At 41.2% G+C, this 24397-nt stretch overlaps 2 protein-coding genes across 5 annotated transcripts; one reads left to right on the plus strand and one right to left on the minus strand.

Moving 5' to 3' along the window:
- The first annotated feature begins 7685 nt into the window (after positions 1–7685).
- Positions 7686–14159, plus strand: Tmem126a (transmembrane protein 126A). 2 transcript variants are annotated; one of them, XM_013116243.3, is made up of 5 exons: positions 7686–7837; positions 9290–9385; positions 12237–12430; positions 13084–13198; positions 13896–14159. In XM_013116243.3, exons 2-5 carry the CDS (start codon positions 9297–9299, stop codon positions 14092–14094), a joined length of 597 nt encoding a protein of 198 aa, XP_012971697.2. In that variant the 5' UTR covers positions 7686–7837; positions 9290–9296; the 3' UTR covers positions 14095–14159. The 2 variants fall into 2 exon arrangements, with proteins under 2 accessions (XP_012971697.2, XP_005074167.2); XM_005074110.4 differs by having other exon boundaries at positions 7688–7841.
- A 3311-nt stretch (positions 14160–17470) lies between these two features.
- Crebzf (CREB/ATF bZIP transcription factor) lies at positions 17471–22706 on the minus strand. Of its 3 annotated transcripts, XM_005073929.4 has the most exons (4): positions 21394–22706; positions 21104–21181; positions 19989–20057; positions 17471–18276 (listed from the first exon to the last, which is right to left on the minus strand). In XM_005073929.4, exons 1-2 carry the CDS (start codon positions 22458–22460, stop codon positions 21166–21168), a joined length of 1083 nt encoding a protein of 360 aa, XP_005073986.1. In that variant the 5' UTR covers positions 22461–22706; the 3' UTR covers positions 17471–18276; positions 19989–20057; positions 21104–21165. The 3 variants fall into 3 exon arrangements, with proteins under 3 accessions (XP_005073986.1, XP_040584446.1, XP_005073987.1); XM_040728512.1 differs by having other exon boundaries at positions 17471–20057; XM_005073930.4 differs by having other exon boundaries at positions 17471–20057; positions 21104–22705.
- Between the last annotated feature and the right edge of the window lie 1691 nt (positions 22707–24397).

Consider the following 24397-nt stretch of genomic DNA (forward strand, 5'->3'; position numbering starts at 1 on the left):
AATCAAGAAGAGATAAACAATTTAAACAGAGCTATATCTCCTAAAGAAATAGAAGCAGCCATAAAAAGTCTTCCAACCAAGAAAAGCCCAGGGCCAGAAGATTTCACTGCAGAATTCTACCAAAAATTCAAAGAAGAGCTAATATCAATACTCTTCAAATTGTTCCACACAATAGAAGCAGAAGGATCACTGGCAAATTCTTTTTACGAGGCTACAATTACATTAGCAGCCAAACCACACAAAGACACAACCGAGATAGGGAATTACAGACCAGTCTCCCTCATGAACATTGATGCAAAAATATTCAATAAAATACTAGCAAATCAAATCCAAGAACACATCAGAAAAATCATACATCATGATCAAGTAGGCTTCATTCCAGGGATGCAGGGATGGTTCAACATATGAAAATCCATCAATGTAATCCACCATATAAACAATCTGAAAAAGAAAAACTACATGATCATCTCACTAGATGCTGAAAAAGCCTTTGACAAAATCCAACACCTCTTCATGATAAAGGTCTTGGAGAGATCAGGGATAACAGGAACATACCTAAACATAATAAAAGCTATATACAGCAAACCAACAGACTGCATCAAGCTAAATGGAGAGAAACTAAAGGTGATTCCTCTAAAATCAGGAGCAAGACAAGGATGTCCACTCCATATCTCTTCAATATTTTTTACTTGAAGTTCTAACTAGAGCAATAAGACAACAAAAGGAGATCAAGGGGATACGAATTGGAAAGGAAGAAGTCAAACTTTCACTATTTGCATATGATATGATAGTCTACATAAGCAACCCAAAGAATTCTACCAGAAAACTCCTACAGCTGATAAACACCTTCAGCAAAGTGGCAGGATACAAAATTAACTAAAAAAAAATCAGTAGCCCTACTGTATATAGACAATAAAGGGGATGGGAAAGAAATCAGAGAAACGTCACCCTTTACAATAGCCACGAACACCATTAAATATCTTGGGGTAACTCTAACCAAACAAGTGAAAGACCTGTATATCAAGAACTTTGAATCCTTAAAAAAAGAAATTAAAGAAGATACCAGAAAATGGAAAGATCTCCCATGCTGTTGGATAGGTACGATCAACGTAGTAAAAATGGCAATCTTACCAAAAGCAATCTACACATTCAATACAATCCCTATAAAAATGCCAGCACAATTTTTCACCGACCTCAAAAGGACAATCCTTAACTTTATATTGAAAAACAAAAGACCCAGGATAGCCAAGGCAACCCTGTACAATAAAGGAACCTCCGGAGGCATCACTATCCCTGATTTCAATCTCTACTATAGAGCTATAGTCCTGAAAATAGCTTGGTATTTATTGTCACAAAAGCAGACAGGTAGACTAATGGAATTGAATCGAAGACCCTGATATCAACCCACACACCTTTGAACACCTGATCTTTTACAAAGAAGCTAAAACTACACAATGGAAAAAAGAAAGCATCTTCAACAAATGGTGCTGGAGTAACTGGATGCAGGCATGTAAAAGACAACAGATAGATCCATATCCATCACCATGCACAAAACTTAAGTCCAAATGGATCAAAGACCTCAACATCAATCCAGCCACACTGAATCTCTTAGAGGAGAAAGTGGGAAATACACCGCTTCTGAGATACCATCTTACTCCTGTCAGAATGGCTAAAATCAAAAACACCAAGGACAATTTATGCTGGAGAGGTTGTGGAGAAAGGGGAACGCTCCTCCACTGCTGGTGGGAGTGCCAACTCATACAGCCACTTTGGAAATCAGTATGGAGATTCCTCAGGAAAATGGGAATAAGCCTACCACAAGACCCAGCAACTCCACTCTTAGGCATATATCCAAAAGATGCCCATTCATACAACAAGGATGTCTGTTCCACTATGTTCATAGCAGCATTATTTGTAATAGCCAGAACTTGGAAGCAACCTAGATGCCCCTCAACCGAAGAGTGGATAGAGAAAATGTGGTTCATTTACACAATGGAGTACTATTTAGCAGAAAAAAAAACAATGGAATCCTAAAATTTGCAGGCACATGGATGGCACTAGAAGAAACTATCCTGAGTGAGGTAACCCAGTCACAAAAAAGAGAAACATGGCATGTACTCTATCACATATAGATTTTAGATAGATCTGGGAGTGCCAGCCTACAATCCCATGGCCAGAGAGTCTGGGAAATGGAACCTTCATTCAATGGCTGATGGAAGCAGAGGCAGACTCCCACAGCTAAACACTGAGCTGAACTCAAGGAATCCAGTGACAGGGAGGGAGGACTGATGAGCAAAGGGGTTAAGACTGGGCTGGTTTAACCCCCAGAAACAGCTGACCTGACAAGGGTTAGCTCTTGAATCCCAGACTGATGGATGGGAATTCAGCATCGGACTGATCAAGACCCCCTAAATGTGGGTGTCAGTGAGGAGGCCTAGGTAATCTATTGAGCCTTGGATGGTAGATCAGTATTTATCCCGGGCATACAAATGGACTTGGGTGCCCATCCAACAATGAGAGATGCACTCTCACCCTGGTCTCTTGGGGGAGGGTCTAGGGTCTGCCCTGAATGAAATGACAGACTATGGACACTCCCCATGGAGGGCCTCACCCTCCCTGGGGGAAATAAGGGGTTATTGGAGGGGTTGGTTGGAGTGCATGGGAGGAGGGGAGGGAAAGGGAAAGGGACCTGGAATTGACATGTGAAGCAACCTTGTTTCTAATTTAAATTTAAATTTAAATTTAAAAATTAAAATAAAAAAAAAGAGGGAGCCAGCCAGGCGTTGGTGGCGCACGCCTTTAATCCCAGCACTCGGGAGGTAGAGGCAGGCAGATCTCTGTGAGTTTGAGACCAGCCTGGACTACCAAGCGAGTTCCAGGACAGCCTCCAAAGCCACAGAGAAACCCTGTCTCGAAAAACCAAAAAAAAAAAAAAAAGAGGGAGCCAATATACGTTGGAGGAGAGATCTGGCACTAGTGAGATCTTCACAGATCTACAAGAATGACACCAACTGGCATTAAGGCTACCTTAAATGCCCTCCCATGATAATGAGAATGATGACTTTACCTTATATGCCATCCTAGAACTCTCATCCAATGGCTGATGGAGGTAGAGGCAGACACCCACAGCTGTGAACCGAATTGAACTCCTGGAACCCAGTTGCAAAGAAGAGTGATGACCAAAGGAATCAAGATTGGGCTGGCAAACCCACAGAGGCAGCTGAACTAAACAAGGGAGAACACATAGACCCCAGACTGATGACTGAGGAGCCAGAATGGGAGTGATCCAGACACCCTCCCCCGAACCTGGGTGACAGAGAGGAGGCCTTGACAATCTGTGGGACCTGAGAGAGTAGAGCAGTATTTATTCCTGGCATACAGAAGGACTCTGGGAACCCATGCCACGTGGAGGGATGCTCTCTCAGCCTGGGCACATGTGGAAGAACCTGGGCCCTTCCCAGGACGATGTGACAAACCCTGAAAATCCCTCATGGAGGCCTTTACCGTCCTGGGGGCGTGGAGGGGGGTGGAGTGGGGGTGATAGATTGGGAGGATTGGGGAGTGGGGGAGGAGGGGAGGGAGAGGGAACTGAAAGTGACACGCATAAAAAAGTCAAATAAAAAATATATGGGAAAAAAAGGGGTAAGACAAAGTAATGCAGGAGACCTGTAGCCTTCCTCTGGTGTCAGTAAATACAGACAAGCATACAACACACACACACACACACACACACACACACACACACACACACACACACACAGAGAGAGAGAGGGGGGGATTTTTATATGTCTGAGTCTGACAATTCACTTAGCGTGACTATCTCCAATTTCCCCAAGTTTGCTTTGGTCATGCTGTTTCGTCACTCTGAGACAGGTGTATAGGGAAGACCTGCCTTCTAGATCAAAAATGGCTCCTTTTTATGGCGCTATTTCATCGAGATGGAGCAAAAGAGGTCTCTGCAACTACTTGTATAAGGTTACTAATCTTATTCCTGAGGGCAAAGTTCTAGCTGTATCCCAAAGGACTCCCATCCTCACACTGTCACCTTAGATGCTGCGTTAATTACTTTTCTGTTAATAATACATATCATACATAACAATATAAGAATGAAGCACCATGACTAAGGTGACTTGTAAGAGAGTCTGTGCTCTAGAAAGTTGGAGTACATGATGGAGATGCAAAGGCATGGTGGTAGGAACAGAGAGCAGAGGGCCCACAGCTTGAACACAGGCATGAAGCAGAAAGCACCAACTGGGATGTCCTGGGGCTTCTGAAATGCTTTATTTTAAAAGTTGTGTTGGTCGTGGTGTTTCCTCTTAGAAATAGTGCAGTAATTAAGACAGTCAGTAAAGGCACTGAAGCCAATACTGATAACCTGAGTTAAATCCCGGGGACCCACATCGTACGAGTGAACTGACTCCCACACATTGTTCTGTGACCTCTATCTATGCACTTTAACCAGCAAACACAAACACTAAATAAATCAATAAATGTAAAATATTTTTTATTTAAAGATTAGAGTACATAGCAAACAAACAATACATCAAAAAGATTATACACCATCCAGTGGGATTTGTCCTGGGAATGCAAAATGATTCAGCACATAAGTCAATAAATTAAGTACATTCTGGGCTTTGACCTTTCTCTATTTCTGTATACCTTTCTTTACTTCTTACTCTGTAGCTGGCTGTGCGGGTGTGTAGCTGGCCCCTCGTGTCCTCCTCTCCTCTTGCTCCTCTATCCTCCTCCCAGATCTCTCGTATTTATTCTCTCTGCCTGCCACCCATGCCTATCCTCTCTCCTGCCTTGCTATTGGCCATTCAGCTCTTTACTAGACTAATCAGGTGTTTTAGACAGGTAATGTAACACAGCCTCACAGAGTTAAACAAATGCAACATGAAAGAATGTAACACTTTTGTGCATCATTAAACAAATGTGCCACAGCCTGAACAAATGGAGCACATCTTAAAATAATATTCACCAACAACACATGACTATTAAAAGGAAAAACCATAGTTTGTGTTTCCTGAGGACCTGGGTTTGAATCCCTAGCACCCATGTAAAACACTAGGCACGGTGGACATACCTGTGAACTCAGCCTGAGAAACAGGACAATCCTGGGGTTGCTGGCAGCTATTCCTGCTGAGTGGATGAGATCCAGGTTCCACAGAGACCATATCTTAAACAATAACCAGAGTGTGATAGAGGAAGACACCAATATAAAGATATCTCTGATATTATACATGCACACAAGTGCATACATACCCATACATGAGTGTCAGAACACAATCCAAGAGTGGAGTCATGTGATGAGATTTCTTAATGCTTGTGAGGAAGGCCCAAGAAACCATGACAAGAGTTTCAGGGCCTCCATTTCTTAGAAAAAAAAAATGTTCATGGATTATGCATTCATACCCCTTCCAGGTGTAGGAGCAAGTTACTTCAGATTATTCATTACAACTGGCTACAGTTATTATTTATAAGCCTTTATGGAAAAACATGTCCACCACATGTGGCTTGCCCTTGTGATGGTTTACTTATGTGACTTCTCTTATCCCTTGAAGTACAAATTGTCTCATCTAGGAATAAAGTTGGCTATTTCATGAGACTCTGGTTTGTCCATTTATCAGCTTCATTCTCCTAGGCCTCAAATAGAGTTTTGGGAGTAGATGTGTTACTATTAAAGCAGGTTTGAAAACAGACAGTATTCCCAAGGGATAAGGAGGCTCTTTCACAATGATACAAGGATCATTGGTCCTTTATTCATATTATAATAGAGCTTGAAAATGTGTGAAGAACTGAAAAGAAGAGGGAAATTTCCTATAAAAGTTGGGAATTTCAACAACTTGGTACTTAAGGGAAAGCTGGTATAGAATAGAAAGAATGACGAACACTCAAACAGCACCGTGTGCTGGGTATAGTGGCATGTGCCTGTATTCCCCACTGCCCATCAAGGTGCCCATCAAGACAGACAGGAAGGTCTGTCTTCCCTGGAGTCTCAGGTCACATGGGCAATACAGCCCCTCCAAGCAAAGGAGCACAGTCACCCAATTTGTCTTCATTGTTGCTTTCTGGAATTCTAACACAACAGAAGCTACATATTCTCTTTTGTGTAGGCATGGAAAATTCAGTTGCACCAGAATCTGCACCATAAATATCAGTACATTTTAAAAGGAGTCAAACCCTACCAAGTATGTTCTCCAACCACAAGAGAGCTGAATCAGAATTCAAAACCAGATTAGAAAACCTAGATACTTGGAGATAATCCACAGGTCAAGAAACAAGAGAAATTACAAGACTTTTTAACTGAAAAAAAGTAATTTTAATTCTAAGTTATGAAATCTATGGGAGGAAAGAGGTACTTAAAGGGGAGTTTCTGACATTAAACACACATTACAAGGGGTAAAGTGATCTCCAATCAATGATCTCATCCATGCACATCCTTAAGAAACTAGAAAAAAGGAGAAAACGTAAGTCTCGGGTAAAAATAAGAAAGGAAATAATAAATAGCAGAGAAGAAAAATTCAACTTGAAAATATAAAAAACCCAACATCTAAAAGCAAATCAATGAAACGAAAAACAGCTATTCAAGATCAAAGTAATTGTACTCCATTAGTCAGGCTAATCAGGCATCAAAGATTTGAAAAGAGACGACTCATGAGGTCACTGCAGGGCCCTCAGATATGAAAAGCATAAGGAAATACTTAAGAACAATTTAATGCGGTAAATTTGAAATTTTAGACCAAATGGACATTTCATTTTGTCCTATGAAAACTTACAAAGAACACTCAAGTATCTATTATAAATGCTGGCTTATACTTACAATCCTTCCAACCAGGAAAACGCCAAGCTCAGAAGTCGTCTGCGGTTATTCTACCAAATATTCAAACAATGTCACAATGATGCAAAATTACACTTAGTAAAAATCAACACTACCCTAATCTCAGCACCTGATACTGAAGATGTAAGAAGGGCTGGAAAAAGCGGCTTGGTAGTTAAGAGCAATTGCTGCTCTTGGCGGAGGACTCGAGTTTGATTCCGCAGGAATCTGAGTAACTTCTGGTTTTTACTAGAATTGACTTGATACCTCTCAGGTTTTCCGGGGAATATGTTCATTCTTAAATGATAAAATTCCAGGACTCCCAAAGCAATTTGGTAGGCATTTTTATCGACTAGTCGCAACTTTAAAAAATAACAGCTAAAGATCCCCTGTCTCAGGCTTCTGAATGCTGAGATTAACGCGTGCGCTAATCCGCCCGGTTCTCTAGCTTCTGAACTTTTTCACTCCATTCACCGAACCCCGTTTCACAGAAGCGGTATTCTGGGGGACACTGGGAATGCTTGAGGCAATGAGCGCTAGCTGTGGAACCGCTCACGGTCCGCTGGAAGTCACCCACAGCACAACATGGCACAAAGAGCGGGAGATCCGAGCGAAAGCCGACGGGGCAGAGGCATCTCAGCCTCGGACTAACTTCACTGTCAGAGCAGTCTACACCCGCTGGGAGCCCAGCGGCTTCCACTCGGGAGACCCGGAAGCAGGCTGCGTGCCCGTGTGCGGAGGATGGATGGCGGTTTCCGCTGGCTGTACCTGGCCGAGGGCTAGTGAGCTGATGCCCTCTGCAGCCGCCCGCTTTCTCTGCTAATCCACAGTTAAGCAGCTCCCGGACCGACCGGAAGTCCCTGCACAGGAAGCAGAGGCACCGACAAGGTCACGTGTCAGGCAAAGATGGAGCCCAGGCGACCTGAGCGAAGGTTGCGGTAAACCCGGGCGCGGGAGAACCTGGGCAAGCACCGGCGACTGGGAAGAGGGCACACGGTGCCGTTCATCCCACCGAGTGTGAGTAAGTATGCCGGTGTCGGGAGATGCACGGGGTGGCAACAACAGAGAGGGAGCTGTCCCTCTTCACTTTCCACCCTGGAGGAGGGGAAGAAAGACATTGTAGGATTTATTGGATTTAATCTCAGAATTACTTCCACTTTACTCAGTAACCGTGGCTAAATTTAATTTCCGGTATTCCATTTGTATGCAGATACTTCGGAAATATGTGTAGTATTTAGTTGATTTTTTTTTAATTTTTTGAGAAATAGCTTATAACCCAGGAACTAACAACCCTGATGCCTAAACTTCCCAAATGCTATTATTACAGGTGTCGCCACAGGTGGCAGGCCTTTCTTTTTCGTAACTGCCACCCGGAAGTGTTTTTAAAGACCTGGATCTGTACAGAAAGACTCATTTGCATTCTGATATTCAAACTGCTGGCATGTGGGCCATAATCTGTCTAAAGTGTGGGTCACATCTGCAGAGATCAGAAATGGGCATCAGATCACCCTGGGCCTGGAGTTACAGTTGGAAGCTACTTACTCTATGGGTGTTGGGAATCAAACGGGCACTCTGAAAGAGCAACTGCTCAGCCATCTCTCCAGTCCCTGATTTATCTTTATGTGTGTATGTGTGTCCACGTGTGGCCTAGTCCACACACCTGTAGTGTCCATGGGAGTCACAAGAGGGTATCCATTTCCCTGGACCTGGAGTTACAAGCAGTTGTGAGCAGACCTTTCTTGAGAGCTGGAGAGCCAGAGGACCCCAATTCTTGTCTTTTTGCAATCCTGCCATTTCCAACTACTGAACTCTTTAACCTGACACCAAACTGCTTTTACACAGTGGTTACACTCACTTGAAAAAACAATTTGTAGTTCAATCAGCAGCCTTTCTGGATGCTTCCAAGTCAAATTTTCTAATTTTAACTGAGTATCTAATTACATATCTGTGGTTAGTTTCCCCCTAATGGTTTAGCATTTTATCAGTTTACTGGTTGCTGGTTTTTTGTTTTCTCATGACTTGAAACTCTGTTGCTTTTCTCCCCACTTCACTATTGAATACAAATTTTGTGGGTTTTTTTCCCGTGGTAAGTTTTCATGTAGCTCATGCTGGCCTCAAACTCCCATGAAGCCAAGGATAGCCCTGACCTGATTCTCCTGAGTCCACCTTCCAAGTGCCGCAACTATGGGCATGTCACCATGTCTGAATTAAAAATTTCATAATTTTTGTTTCATTCCTGTTGTAAATTACTTAGGAAAGGATTGTGAAGTGTCTATTTCTTAGAAACTCTTGCGCTGTTTTTCATGTTCAGGGTTCTGTTGTGCTTCACTGGGGGATGGGAATTTTCTTGTATGCTATATATAATTGGTTTTCCATATTATGAAATTAATCTACAACTTTCAAAAGTATGCATTTCAGGTGACTGTTTTTCTAGGTAATTTTTAAAGTGGGATTTTTATGTTTTTTTAGGTCCAAAATGGAAAATCATGAAGAAGGTGCTATCAAAGAAGATTTAATATTTAATATCATATCCAGAAAAATTAAACAACTTCCAGAGTCAGACAGGTAAGATCCCTTAGTATGAAAATGTCTATCAGAAAGACTTATCAGATTATCTTAAATTTGCTGGCTTATGTATAGATAACACAGGATATCAAAGGAAACAAAGCTGTATTTTTGCTTTGATGAAAAACACTTGGAAGCTGAGAGACTGCATTTTTGTGTATCAACTCTCTGTAGAAATTGAAACTAGAAGTCATCTTTGCAAGTATCCTATTGGTGAACCCACCTTTCCATTCAACTTTTACAGTGATATAAAACTGCAAGGACCCATTTATAAATAACATCTTAAAAGAACTGTTTTATTTATGCATGCATGCATGCATGCATGCTTTTCGAGGCAGGATTTCTCTGTGTAGCTTTGGAGCCTGTTCTGGCACTTGCTCTGTAGACCAGTCTGGCCTCGAACTCAGTTATCTGCCTGCCTCTGCCTCCTGAGTGCTGGGATTAAAGGCGAGTGCAGCCACTACCCAGCTCCTTTTTTTTTTTTTTTTTTTTTTTTGGGTTTTTACGAGACAGGGTTTCTCTGTATTGTTTTGGAGGCTATCGGTCCAGCCCGGCCTCGAACTCACAGAGATCCGCCTGCCTCTGCCTCCCGAGTGCTGGGATTAAAGGCGTGCGCCACCACCGCCCGGCCCCAGCTCCTTTTTTACTTCTTGTCTTCTCAATATATTTCTGTATACTTATGTTTAGTAAGAAAATCATGGAATATGTGGCTAGATGGAATGACAGAGAAATGGGTGTTTAAAAATCTTTAAATGAAAGATAATTTACAAAGCATGCTGATACTATAGAGGTAATACAGGCAACTACCATGCACTGCTACAGAATGTTCTTAGACCTTCTCCACCAAAGAATCTGAGTGGGTTACATTTGTGACAAGCTAAGGCTGAGCTGTATGTGCACACACATGCTGAGATCTGAGGACAACTTTCAGGAGTCTGGTCTTCCCTTTCATGTGGGTCCTAATGGAACTTGTCAGGCTTGGGGCTGTTGTGCCTTTACTGACTATCCAACCGTGAGACCTTGAAAAGGAAGAGCAGGAACAGGGTCACAGAAGTGACAAAGCCATGGATCTGTCATATTTGAGGAAACAATATTAGTGAAACCTAAGTGGACATAGGAAAAATTTGACCCAACTAAGTTCATTGTCTATTCCAGACAGTTTGGGTAATAGATTTAAATAGGCAAGAGGTACCAGTGAAGGAACCAGCATAGTTAAGTTACGCTGGTGAGTACAGACAGCATGGTGAGAGCTGAAATGAAATATGTAAAATATTACTTTGGAGTCTGCTTCATCTTCAAATGTGGAGACCTCATCAATTCCACTTTTTGCTGCCACTTACCATCTTCGAGAGAGAACCTAACCTACACCCTGAGCAGCAGTTAAGACCCTGATAAATTGCTTGTCTCCCTTACCACTGCCCCTACATAGACATCCCATTTAGTTGTTTCTGGAGATAAACAACAGAAAACTTACACAAGGTAAGGAAAGCCTAAACGACTGATTTAAGGAATGGAAATGATGACAATAACAGGAAAAAACTGGGCTGTAAGTGGTCTCTGTACCAACTTAAACAGAGAACACTGGGAATTAAGCTGGTATTAAAAGGTTAAGATTTAGCTTGGAAACAATAAAAATGTTCAATTTTAAAACCACAGCAAACTGCAGTTTAGTTGGGAGACAATAAAGTGTTCTTTTTCAGGTTTCAGCTGTTTCTAAGCTTTGGTTACCATGGTTAAAATAGGGATGGATGACTCCCATTTTATAACTTATTTATTCGTGAAAGTCCTCAAGTTCCCTGTTTCTTCAGCCCCTACAAAAAATAGGCTTCTCACATTGGGGCTGTAGTTGTTTAACAGTTCTCTAATTTTCGGAACCATTTCTAGAGTTCTGAAAACCTCAATGCAGTCTCTTCCAAGAGGGCCGACTATGGGAGTCTCCAAGATAGACTGCAGCTTTTCTTGTGCCTTTACCAACAACCCACCTTTATATAACTCGTTCTCAGTGAAATGACACGAATGGCGAATACAAAGAGAGAGGTCAGGAAAGCATTACCTTATACAATGTAGGACGCTTCAGTATGATGTCCTGGAAAAGCTTTTAAAATAGGCAAAAACTACAGAACCTAGGAGAGGTACTTTTAGGGTGACCCGAAGTGGGTTGAGAAATGAGAAACATGCAACAGTGAGCCATTCTGCAGATCACAACACAACTGGTGGAGACCAGGCGGAGTTGTAGCTGAAGAGCTCAGCTTACTCTATTTGTAGGATTCAGTGGTGGCTTTAGGCATTTTTTTCCCAAAATTTAAGCATATAGAGCATATATTTTGGCTTAAAATCCATTTCTCCACTTATTTCAAATTACCTATTAAATGTTCATCAATGAGTTATTGTAAACTATCTAGGATAATGTTTCACTTAAATGTTAGTTACCCCAATTTCCTACTCTGGATAATATTAATACTTAAAAGTAAAAGGAACTGCATTAATTCCAAACTACTGAAACCAAGTTGAATATATAAGTGTATAAACAAGTAGTTCATAGACATAATAGGTGTAAGTCACTAATAGTAGTACCATCTTAGAATGTGTTATACTTTTTAGATACCATGGGAGTTCAAAAGAGCCAGGCATCTCCCTCTTCAGAGCTGTTCCCTATTACACAATTCAGGGCAAGGTTTTTTATTAAAATCACAAAATGAATGTAGCCATACCACTGTATTGTTATGTGTTGCCCAAATTCAAGCCTTTTAAGAATAGAAATGTAGATGTGAAGCTATTAAGTTCTGTAACATACTAGAATTGGAAAACTTAACCAAATTGTGGAAACGGGTTATTTTTTCCTCACCCTCAGGAGTCTGTTTGAGCATGGATCAGCATATGTTGGACTTAATGCTGGTTTCAGTGGCCTAATAGCAAACAGTCTTTTCCGGCGCATCTTGCATGTGACACAAGCTCGACTAGCTTCCAGCTTACCAATGGCCGTGATGCCTTTTTTGACAGCAAGCTTGACTTATGTAAATTTTGTAAGTTACCCTTTGAGTACAGGTATGTTTTATTTCAATGTCCCCTCATTTGCCTTAGTACACAGTATGCACAGCTTCACCTAATACCAAAATGTTAAATACTAAGTAGCTGTGGGCTATAACGCAGTACTCAGGGAAGGCTGAAGCTTGCTCGACTTACACAACAGCTGATTCACATTAGGTCAGCCAGCCAAACACAGTGAGTACACGTGTCATATTTCCCTGATCTGAAGCAGCGTTCCCATAGCACTGCTGTTTCTCCTGTTAATTCCCACATATGTAAGTTCTTTTAAGGAAAAGCAGGTTATGAGAATACAACTCTATAATCTCTGGAAGTACTATGTGGATGTGTAGTATGTAGCAAAAAAATTAGCTTCTTGAAACTGCCATGTATCCTGTGTGTGTGATTGTCCAGTTTTATGCTTTATTTTCTGTTAGATACTGACTCAAATTTCTAGAACTCCAGATCAAGTCAAGAATTATTATCCTACTTATCAGTATTTCCCAGCCAAGGTCTTGACACATGCAAAGCATGTAGTCACGACTCAACTACATGACATCCTTTGAGCAGGAATGCAACATCATTTTTGTTATCATTAAAAATGTGAACCCTCTGCTCTTTAAATCGCATTTGCTTAACTATCTTGACCATCACTTACACAATTTATTTCCTAGGTGATCTGAACTGTGAGACCTGTGCCATGACCCGGGGTGCACTAGTTGGTTTTGGTATGGGTGGTGTATACCCTATCCTTTTGGCTATACCTGTGAATGGGGGCCTTGCTGCCAGGTAGGACTGTTTTAACCACCTAAAGAACTCAAAACTTAAAAAGAACAAATATATTATTATGTTAAGTCATTTAGACCAAAGGCAGTGTTTCCCTTCTTGTAAGTTTTAAAAGAAGTTCTGTCATGCTGTGCCTGCCTCTATATATAGTTCAGGCCACTGACCTTCACTGTGTATTGAATGCTTACTACAAAACAAACCAGTTTGAGTGCTGTAGGTCTAGCATCAACAGCTGTGTCATATAAGATATTGTTGCACACATGTCCTAAAGGAAAACGCTATGAGCAAACTGCTACGTGTAAGCCATCCACACCAAATGCTCCAGTTACTCTGCAAACTCTTCTAGCAATCTATTCTGTGTAGCTCCAGGGGTGAACTAAAGAGGCACAAGAAATCACAGGGTTTTTTCTTTTTTTGATTTCTTTCAAGACAGGGTTTCTCTGTGTAACAGCCCTGATTGTCCTGGAACTTGGGTTGTAGACCAGGCTGGCCTTGCATTGAACCCACAGAAATCTATCTGCCTGCCTCTGCCTCCCAGGTGGCTGGGATTAAAGGCATGCGCCACCAACACAAAGCAATCATTTTTAAGACTAAAGAGAAGGTATTAATGAAAATGTCTATGAAGCCCATTGCTACCAACAGTGATAGATACTTTTACCTTAAGACTTACATGTTTGATAACTAGTATGCTTTCTTACAGGTATGAATCAAGCCCTCTACCACAGAGAGGAAACATCTTAAATTACTGGATTACAGTTTCTAAGCCTGTCTGTAGAAAGATGGTATTCCCCATTCTATTTCAGACTGTGTTTGCAGCATACCTTGGGTCTAGACAATATAGACTCCTCATAAAGGCCCTTCAGCTACCTGAACCTGGCTTAGAAAATTCATTGATTTGAAGCAAATGTGTACAACAACAACAACAAAAAAAAGTGAAAATAAAGTATGTCTCTTATATTAACAATACAGACTTGGAATTTTTTACAAGATACAACTCTGACCTGCGACGAAAAGACTACAGAGCAACAAAAGTTGGAACCTCAAATGAACATACAGGGCATAGTTTTGAGGCTGGGAATGTAAGTTAGTGGTAAGATGGTTTTAGCATGCAAGAGTACCTAGATTTAATCTGTAGCTCAGAAAACAAAAATGTAAAAGAACATAATTTCTCTAGTTTGCCCAATACTGTTTCTTAACCATTGCCAGTACCACTCCTTTACATTAAGGCATTTATTTTATAGCACAAGAAAAAAATGACTACAAAGCAGTTATGAACAAAGTCCTCATGAAGCCAAACAGGTGGTTTTTTTTTTTTTTTTTTTTTTTTTGGCCTTTAAATACAGCATGTTACCTTTCACTGTTCAAGCTGTTTCCATGGGAGTCACTCATATTCCTCACAAAGGGTCAATCCTAGCCGATGGGAGCTACAGGATTTAGAAAGTCGCCTTTTTAAGCTTTGACGGATTATGAGGTAGTTTTCTTTCTTTCTTTTTTTTTGGTTTTTCGAGACAGGGTTTCTCTGTGGCTTTGGAGGCTGTCCTGGAACTCGCTCTGTAGACCAGGCTGGCCTCGAACTCACAGAGATCCGCCTGCCTCTGCCTCCCGAGTGCTGGGATTAAAGGCGTGCGCCACCAACGCCCGGCTGAGGTAGTTTTCTAGATTCTCAGGCTTGAGTTTGTTTGTCCCCTATGTATGATGCGGAGCAAGTTAACCTATAATTCAGTATCTTCCTGAGTAACCCCACTCACAGCCTACTGCTCCTATTTTTGCCTTTTGAAGTATGTTCATGAAGTTATTTCCCCAGATGGTTTCTGGAGTGATCTACTTGTCTTCTTCCCAAGTGTTTCATAGCCTTCTTTTTTTAAACGAAAGCTATTGTGGCATCTAAATGAACACTGTCCAATTTCTGTGATAACAAATACCTGCACTATTAATATTAGCCCCTAGCTGCTCTACATAGCTTCTAAGATCATGAGCTGTGGATACAGACTCAGTAATGCCCATTAGATCAATTCTCCACAGAAGAGTGTAACAATGACCATATATGGTTGCATTTCTAAGTACATCTTAACTATTCCTTCTAAATAGTGTGACTTGTTGATTTAGAAAAGGTGGCTTTGAATGTGAAACAGGCTTCGGTCTAAAGAAAAAAAAAATGCCCAGGCATGCCTATCGAGTAGGAAGAGAAGGCAGGGCTGTTGTCCCAAATTTGAGAATAGCTTGATAAACGTAGTGATTTCTAGTCCATTTCAACACCCTTGTCTCTATCAACAATGAAGCAATTAGAATTCAAGTAAAATTTAGCATTAGTTTTGGAATGCAAAGATTATTTGTTCTTTCAAAGAACACATAATGTACTCTATTCAAATTTTTAAAAAAGATTACTTAATATGTGTGGCTGCACACCAGAAGAGGATACAGACCTCATTGATGGTTGGTTTGTGAGCTACCATGTAGTTGCTGGGAATTGAACTCAGGACCTCTAGAAGAGCAACCAGTGCTCTTAACCTGAGTCATCTCTCCAGTTCTCTAGTCAATAAATCTTTTTAAGTATAGTAATTATGAGGGAAGGAAAGAGTTTCCAAGACAAAGGGAAAACTGTCTCCTTTACCTTCCCCTGAGATAGTCGTGTGGTTTCTTTTGTTTCCTTTCTAAGAGTTCCCAAGTTCTAGTATGCTTTACTTTTACAACTTCAATGAGCAAATGTATTTTATACAATTATGTCTGTTACAAGGAATATTAGCAAAAGTAAAGGCTTTCTGATACAAAACTGTCTACCTACATTCTCACTTTCAATGCATAATTCAATTGATCGAAGTAAAAAAAACCTATCAAATCTAATTATTAAATTAAATTCCTTAGGTATACACAGATGGTATAATCAACTTCAGGTTACTCAAAATCCAGTGGTAGAACCATGTTGTTTGGTAAGTACAAACTGTATACTATGCTTGGAACAGTCCTCAGACCTTATTCCTAACACTCTAGCTATGTGTTAAACTGTTTATATCACAAAAGGACTTCTGGACTCTTGTCTCTGATACATAGTCAAATCCTCTTTAAACTAGTAGAAATGGGCAACTAAGCAATAAATGCTTAGTCTATAAGTCTACAAAATACCTGCTCACAAGGCAGTTAAATGATATGAACTGCGAGTAACATTAAAACCTAAGGAAATTTAGCCTTTTGTGGCTCAGACCTAGGAAGAATGCCTCAGTGGGGAAAATGGTTAAGATTTCAGTCCAGTTAAAGTAGACAAACCATTAAAAATATTTAGAATTTTTAAATCTGCTTGTCCAGGTACATCGCTTTAAAGACTATTCATGTTCACTGTATGTAAGATATCTGTGTACATGTTTGTATACAGGTATTATTAAAGTCCAAACTCAGTTAAGAGCCAGAAAGGTCTAAAAATTTGACCCCAGCAAGATGATACAAAACTTGGAAACACTTTTGAGCTATAAAACCCAAATTTTTACACTGATATAATTATACAGTGCTCCAAACATAAATTTGTGACTAGATCTATAAATTAGTTCTCAACATAAACAAAATATTTTCAGATAGTAAATTTAAGTCAACAAAAATTATGCACACTACTGTAAAACAGGATAACTGGTTAAATATTGAGCTCACACACAACGGTATCTTAAATTCAAATATATGAAAAGTTCTGTAGTGGCCATAATGGAAGGTCTTTTTAATCCCTAAGTAAATAAATAGGTGAAAAGGGGAGAAGTACTGACCCAGGAACACAATAGAAATATTAAGGTGGACCTTACAACTTAGAATCAACATAGAAAGAGGAAACACAAATGTTACCTATTAAACTTTGAAGAATCACTGTTTTTAGTTATAAAAACTAACTCATCTGTGAGCATTTGATCTATACCTTCAATAGACCTCAACAGATAACTGCATGTTATTAATATACACATTATTAATGAATTATCCACACTGCATCTTGATTATAAAATAGCAGTATCTAAACCTTTGAATGTAGATCAACTGTACTATAGGAGCATCAGCGCCTTTAAATATAAGCCTGTGGGAATTCTCTTTACTTTTTGGCTTTATGGACACTGAACACATAGATGAATACAAGTAGAGGACTTGAATGAATTTTGAATACCATACAACTACATCCAGTAATAACACTACATCCAATCAATTCCCTCTTCTATCTGCATATTTCCCAAGTGAGCCAAAAAATATGACTTAGTCTAGAGCAGATGAAAAATGTATTAGCATAATCCAACAATAATGAAAAAATGATTGGTTTCTGAGTGGGTTTTTTACTTGAAATATGAAATAATCCATTACCATCCAAAATATGAAGGTCCTTACAGAACACTACAGAAATTTTAACAGAACAGCAGAAACTGTCATTCATCAGAAACCTCAAAACATTCAAACAGGATCATGTACTCAGAATGTCCAACATGCCATATCTGAGACTACACACAAGCTCATACCCTAAATTGCAATAGCACCCACACATTATCATAATCACTTTTTAAAAACATACAATCAATATCTATTTAAAAACACTACTCTTTAAGTTGAGGACTTTATTCTACTCAGCAATATGTCTGTCTTCCAAAGCAGCTCTTTACATTCCATAAATGCAAACTCATAACTTGTGTGATTACTGCTAGCCTATTTATGTCACTCTAACCCACTAAATCTAATTCCACAGAATGTGTTCTTTATTATGTAAAAATCTAATGTTTCTTGATAAAACACTGTAATTCTCTTCTCCAATGGTTACATATTTTTAAAAAAATATGCAATAAATTTAGTGTTACTGTCATGAAAGGAAAAGATGTAATTTTGTTCCAAAATTAACTTAGTCTCATGGATTTCTATTAAGTCTTTCAAGCATTCCAGAGAATCTTTTCATATCTCCATTTCTGGAAAGTGTAATCAGTATAGAAGTAATTTGGGAACTTGGAAATGGCATTCATGTTTTGCAGCAGATGCCAAATTTTGACCGACATGGCTCCCACAATTACTGTTACCATCAGTCCAGTCAGTTAACAGGTTGTAGGAAAAGATTCGTTTTTGCAGATACTGCTAAGCTGTTTAAAGAGAAGAGAAAGAGATTAATTTAGCGAGTATAAAATGCACAGATATTTAAAATATTTTGTATACTTTGTTGGATATATCAGAGGTGTGACTACGTTTTTAACAAACATGTACTTTTTAGTTAAGCCTGGTTAAAAATGGATAAAACTTTAGTCACTATTATAGAACTACTACACCAATATGTGTTAGTTAATTAATGTATGAATATTGACTACCATAGGAAGACAGATATTAAAAGGTTTTCTATCATTTTTACCACACAGGTACAAATCAGGAATAAAACCTGAAATACTTCCCCAAATACTAAATTATCTCAACGATCACATTAAATACATCCAAACCTGAAATCTATTTTATATTCCAGAACTCTATCCAAGTACTATTTACAACACAATTTCTAAAAATAGTAAGACAACAGTTTTACATCAATCATAACTTTTTTAATTAACAAGTAATGAACAGGACACTTTAAGATACTGTTTACCACACACTGAAATAACTGTTGTAGACTGAGAAACCCAAACATTTACAGTAAAATGTGCTCACACACAAATATGATAAAATCTATTTCAAGCCCCTGATAGGTCCTAAATACATGCAGTTATCATGTAAAAACAAGACCATGAGTTAAAAAAAAGAAATAAAAATGACAAAAATCACTGTCACCATAACTAGAAAAGAAACAATGAAATGAAAACAGAAAAGACAGTTAATAAAAATACGGAACCTAACAAACCAGATTTAAAATTAGGCCATTCTAATCTTGCCACTGTCAAGAGCTCTTAATTCTCCAAACAGCCATTTATAAAATGACATTCTAAAAGTCTGTACTTGGAATTTCAAAACATTCCAATCCAGAAACTGATCTCCCCAAGCCCACACCTCAAATGCAGGAGAAAAGCACAGATGTTAAGAAAATATTCCACGGAAATAGTGTAACTTTTAGGAAAACAAACTTACTGCTTTCAGAACCTTTTGATTAAGACCACAGTCTGTATTACCAACAATCATTTTTCCTATTTTTATCCACTACTTTCCAATGTCATATTAAAGATGAATAAATTCTTTGAGCCCATAACTGAAAGATCAACAAACCTGATTTTATTATGACACCATATTTTTGTCATCGGTACTGCACAAAATTATATACAAAGAAATATATACAAAAATGTTCAAGTATTAAATTTCAATTCAAGGCTTCTGTTTCAAAAGCTACATTTAACATATTTCAGAAAAAGCACAAATTAGTCATTTCAAATAATTTTCCAACTACTTTTGGTTTCTATATATGTGTGTGTGTATATATATATATATATATATATATTTCAGTAGGCACTAATATCCATGCAGCTGCATTGTGGGGGCTTGTTCCTGCCCTTGAAGAAGCAGGTCCATCACTCCAAGTTGTGAGTTTGGCTACTACCCATTCATGCTCAAGTGCAGTGGATAACTTTACAAAATGTGATATACTGAAAACCAGAGACTAGTTTAGGTCTCAAATCATATTATCTAGCAACAAAACATTTACAGTTAGTTGTGCAAGAACAAGATTCCATTTCCATAACCAAATAACAAAATAAGACATCTTACGTGTAAGATAACTTACATCTTTGGACTGCTGGAAAATACTTAATTATGAACATTTTAAAAATAAAAGACAGCAGAAGCCCTGATATTACCTCTTTTTCCTTATTTCTTATACTACCTTTTAAAATAAAGCAGGAAATGTGGCCAGCAGCTGGTCCCGTCTCTTCTGCCCCAACAGCTGTATCCACTTTAGCACAAAGAAAAACAAGGATGCTAAATACGTATATCCTTTATCAGTCAGTGATGTTTCACAAAGAATTTAATGTCTCTTGCACTTCAGGACATCATTACACAGATTTAGACACGTGGACAATAAACAGTATTTCAAGGGAAGGATATTTTCCATTTTTGGAAAACAGCCTCAATCATATCATTAAGTGGCCAGACTATTTAACTTTAAAAGCAAAAAAGTTTTAGAAATATGGAAAATAAGATTCTTTGTGAAGCCTCACTTTACATGTTTTCATTCACATTTCACAACCTTCAATATCTAATCATACACAAATTTAGCCTAAATTGTAATACAACAAAAATAAATGCTCTCAACAATTTCTTCATACTTAATTACTGTGCTGGTCTTCAAACATTTCATTAATCATTCTTCCTCTAATTAAACACAGAAATCTGATGGGTATGTTAATTTCCAAGTTCTCAAGTGAAATACTGGGACCTTATAGATTGTATTTCTCTATTTTCTACTGAAAATTAGAAGGTATTCTTAAGTATTTTAAGAGATTTGTCATCTCCAGAAAAATACCCACACTTGTGCATGCCTCAAATCCTTGTTGTCAACCTCTGAAAAGTTGCTCTACAATTGGAATTCCAATTTGCACCTTGTACAACTCGGAACTTCCATCCAACTTCACCTGTTTCACTGTCTCCAAACTGTATCTCTATTAGCAGGTTTCAGTGTACAGTTGGAACCGATGTCATCCAAGGCCATGTCCACACTGGGGACAGAAGAGCTAGGTACACGCAACTCTGAACAAGGGGACACATGTAACAGCTAGTTCAACCAGAAGCAACTTTAAAGTACATTACTGACCAGCACAAGTCTGTTTCCAGGGTGGACAGGGCCCAAATTAAGATTCCCCTCCCACCTTCCAAAACAAACAACAACAACAAAAAAAAAAACCAAAAAGTGTATCACACACACACACAAATTGAGATGTTGCCCATTAAAGTAGACTAAGCAGCAGAGCATGAGCGTTACGTGAAGAGATGGATCCTTACCAGGTTGTGAGGCGGGAACGACTGTTCTGTAACCCCTACAACGGAGCCTGGCAGGAAGGAAATCACCTAAAAAAGAAACTGTCAGAGAGATTTAATAGTCACAGGTTATCATTAGGAGTTGGTTACAGTGTCACATTCATGCTTTTAGCTAAACACTTAATAGATTTAATATTACTTTGTTTTCCGCCTCTGAAATGTGTCCGGTGAAGATGTCCCACTAAGGTGTTTTACATGGTGTGAGGGAGTAGAAAGGGGGAAACGCGGATAAAGGGCAGATTACTTGACCCTACATTTTAAGAGAAGACGACGCCTTCCGAGCGCACGCCGAGCAGAACTCCACCGACACCTTATCCCTGTCCACATGGAGACACACTCCTCCCGCCGCGTCGTCCTCTTCCAGCAGCTCCGGCGGCTGCTTCCCCACCGGCAGGGCGTAGTCGTGGTCCCCGGCGGGCGAGTCTCTGAAGAGCGAGGTGGTGAGCCGCAGTCCCACGCCGCTCAGCCGGCTCAGCAGGCGAGCCAGTCCCGTCTCGTTGGCCAGGACAGCCCGCAGGTAGCGACTCTCCTCCTGGAGTGCTTGCACGCGTTTGCCCAGCTCCCGATTCTCGGCCCGCAGCTCCTGGTTCTCGGCGGCCAGTCCCCGGACCCGACTCTCCAGCCCCATCACGTACTCCTTCTTCTTGAGCCGATTAAGACGGGCAGCGGCCGCCGCCGCCTTCCGGGGACTCTTGGTCGCCGCTGGGTTGGCGTCGTTGCTGCCCCCGCCTCCTCCCGGGGACTTTCTCCGCCTCTTTTCCGCGCCGCCGCGGTCACCGCCGCCGCTGCAGCCTCCGATGCCGTTCAACAGCCTCTGCAGCAAGTCAGAGAAGCGCTGCATCTCGGCGGCCGCGCTCTCGTCGTCGTCCCCGTCCCCTCTCAACAGGCCGCCGCTCTCCGAGCCTCCGCCGGACGAGGACAGGGGCCCGGGCGAGCTGAGCCCGGGCTCCAGGTGCCAGTCCGGTTGCCGAGGGTCCAGCAGATCGGCCAGCTCCAGGCCCGAGAGAAAGTCCATGTCCTCCGGCTCCTCCTTGGGGACCATGGCGATCGCGTCCTCCTCTTCCTCCTCCATCTTCGCTGGCGAGGGCGCGGGCGCGCGCGCGGCCACGCTGCCGCGGCTCCCCCTCCGGGCCTCGGGCTCGCCCCCGTCGCCGCGCGGCCGCTCGCGGTCAAGCGATCCGGACCTTGACGTCTCCGCCCCCGCGGCCGCCGCAGTCGGGTCCCCCGGCGGTGCGCGCGTGGCGGACGGCCCCCGGCTGTCGCCGTGGCTCGGCAAGCCGTGGCCCGAGGCTGCCAGCAGCTTGGTCAGGCTGTGCCTCATGGAGCCGGGCGGCGGGCCCGGGTAGGCCGCAGCCCCTCAGACCCCGGGCCCCCCGCGGGCACAGCCACGGCGCGGGACGAACCGCAGGCACCGGGGAGGTCTGGGTGGCCTCCCGCGGCCGCCCAACCCCCCGCACAAGGCGGGGGGACGGCCGTGGAAGCAAGAAGCGGCGAGACCCGAGAGGACCCGGCCGCGCCACCCAGACAGCGGCCAGGCCGGAAGTTACTCGCTCTCCCTACCCCGCCCACCAGCCGCGCGCTCCTCCAGCCCTGGTATCGCGAGATTCCGGGGGCTTTCGAAGGGCAGTCATTCTAGCTTTGCGGTGATGTCATAGTAACAGCGGCAGAAACAATGAAAACCTTCGATTACCCTCCCTAATTCATCAGTACTACCCAGTATCAAACTCGACAGTCGATGCATGACCTCTAGACATATTTGACGCACCTGTATAAAAAAGATTTGCGAACGCTTGGCTGTTTCTCCCTCCATTGCAAGCAAAACAACACAAGAGGAAATAGCCATCGCTGAAACAAAAGACTATCCTTCCTAGTCTAGTGTTATCAACCTCAGAGTAATTTATGCGGTTATCTAACTCTTAGGAGTCCTTAGTCTCAAATAATCTTTCATACTACTATCAGTGCTTTTATTGTTATTATTATTATTGTTATTATTAACATTGTTACTTGTTTTTTTTGCAACGTGATCACTCCCAGCATTAGTTGGTCTGCTGGGATTGGGTGGCTTGTTTACTGGTCTCTTGTTTTGCTGTTTGTCCTGTGCTTGGTTTTGTTTCTTTGTTTGTTTTCTTCATTTCTCAAGCTATAGCAATTCCTTCCCCTTCTGCTTTTTAAAATGTTGGCTTTTTGTAAATACCAAGTCAGCTGTCTTGAAGAAAACACCACATTCTGAATCTGTGTTTCCCAAAGAAAGGCCAATGAAAGCGCAGCTGAATTAGAGAAAGGAGAAGGATAGAGGCATGTTATCTTCTATGGGTCTTGGTCAGGCTGTACTCTGCTAATTAAAGAATTAAAAGCAGGAAAAACTCAAACATAGTAGGCAGCAATAGGTAAATTTTATTAAAAATGAAGAAGTACACACACAGAGATTGGGAGTGTTAACTGTTCTTGGTGGCCTAGGATCTGTTTCCCCTCCCCCATTTCGGACTGACAGATTGATTAATTTATGGAAAGAAGGAGGAGCTAACAGATCCACAGCTTCAGGTAAACATGTTCTGGACCAGCTTCTGCCAGTCAGCTGGAAGGTGTGGAGAGAAAGCTGCTGGCCCGAGAAAACGCTTGTCAGGCCTTTGTCACACGTAAGAGTCGAGAGGAAGAAGCCCACAGTTGACAATCTTTATTATTATGTGTTGCTACTCTTCTTGTCTGTCTACCTGCCGGGTTGGTTCTACCTCCTGGTTCCTTAAAAACACACTCTACTTGTTCACATGTAAAGCACTGTCAAGGTAAAATACCTGTCACTCAAAGGGAATAAGAGATGGTTTCCTCTTGTGCTGAATACACCTTGGCCCAGGGACATGTGATTCAGGGTGCCCCAAATTGTTGTGTGATATTTTGATCAAATTCTGATGCTCCCAGTACTGCCAATAAAATTTGTTTTGAATCAGAGGGCAGAGCTAGCTACTGGCTGATCAGAATTAACCATAGAGATTTTGAAGAACTGAGGACAGATAGACAGGAAGTAGTAGGGTCTTGGCCTTTTTGGATCAAGGAAAGAGGTGGGCACTTAATAGTTTCTCCATCACTTCTCTGATCATTTAGGTTCTTACCACAATATCTGACTCTTGAGGCTTTTTGTTTTTTTGTTTTGTTTTGTTTTTTTGGTTTTTCAAGACAGGGTTTCTCTGTGGCTTTGCAAGCTGTCCTGGAACTAGCTTTTGTAGATTAAAGGCGTGCGCCACCATCGCCTAGCCTGTTTTT

The sequence above is a fragment of the Mesocricetus auratus genome, unplaced genomic scaffold, assembly GCF_017639785.1.
Source record: "Mesocricetus auratus isolate SY011 unplaced genomic scaffold, BCM_Maur_2.0 Super-Scaffold_4256, whole genome shotgun sequence".
Taxonomy (NCBI): Eukaryota; Metazoa; Chordata; class Mammalia; order Rodentia; family Cricetidae; genus Mesocricetus; species Mesocricetus auratus.

Bases quoted from the DNA above. Each gene is read 5' to 3' on its own strand.
- Tmem126a (XM_013116243.3), top strand. From the start codon at position 9,297: ATGGAAAATCATGAAGAAGGTGCTATCAAAGAAGATTTAATATTTAAT. The intron at 9,386-12,236 runs GTAAGATCCCTT...CCTCACCCTCAG, and splicing joins CAACTTCCAGAGTCAGACAG to GAGTCTGTTTGAGCATGGAT. The intron at 12,431-13,083 runs GTATGTTTTATT...TTTATTTCCTAG, and splicing joins AAGTTACCCTTTGAGTACAG to GTGATCTGAACTGTGAGACC.
- Crebzf (XM_005073929.4), bottom strand. From the start codon at position 22,460: ATGAGGCACAGCCTGACCAAGCTGCTGGCAGCCTCGGGCCACGGCTTG.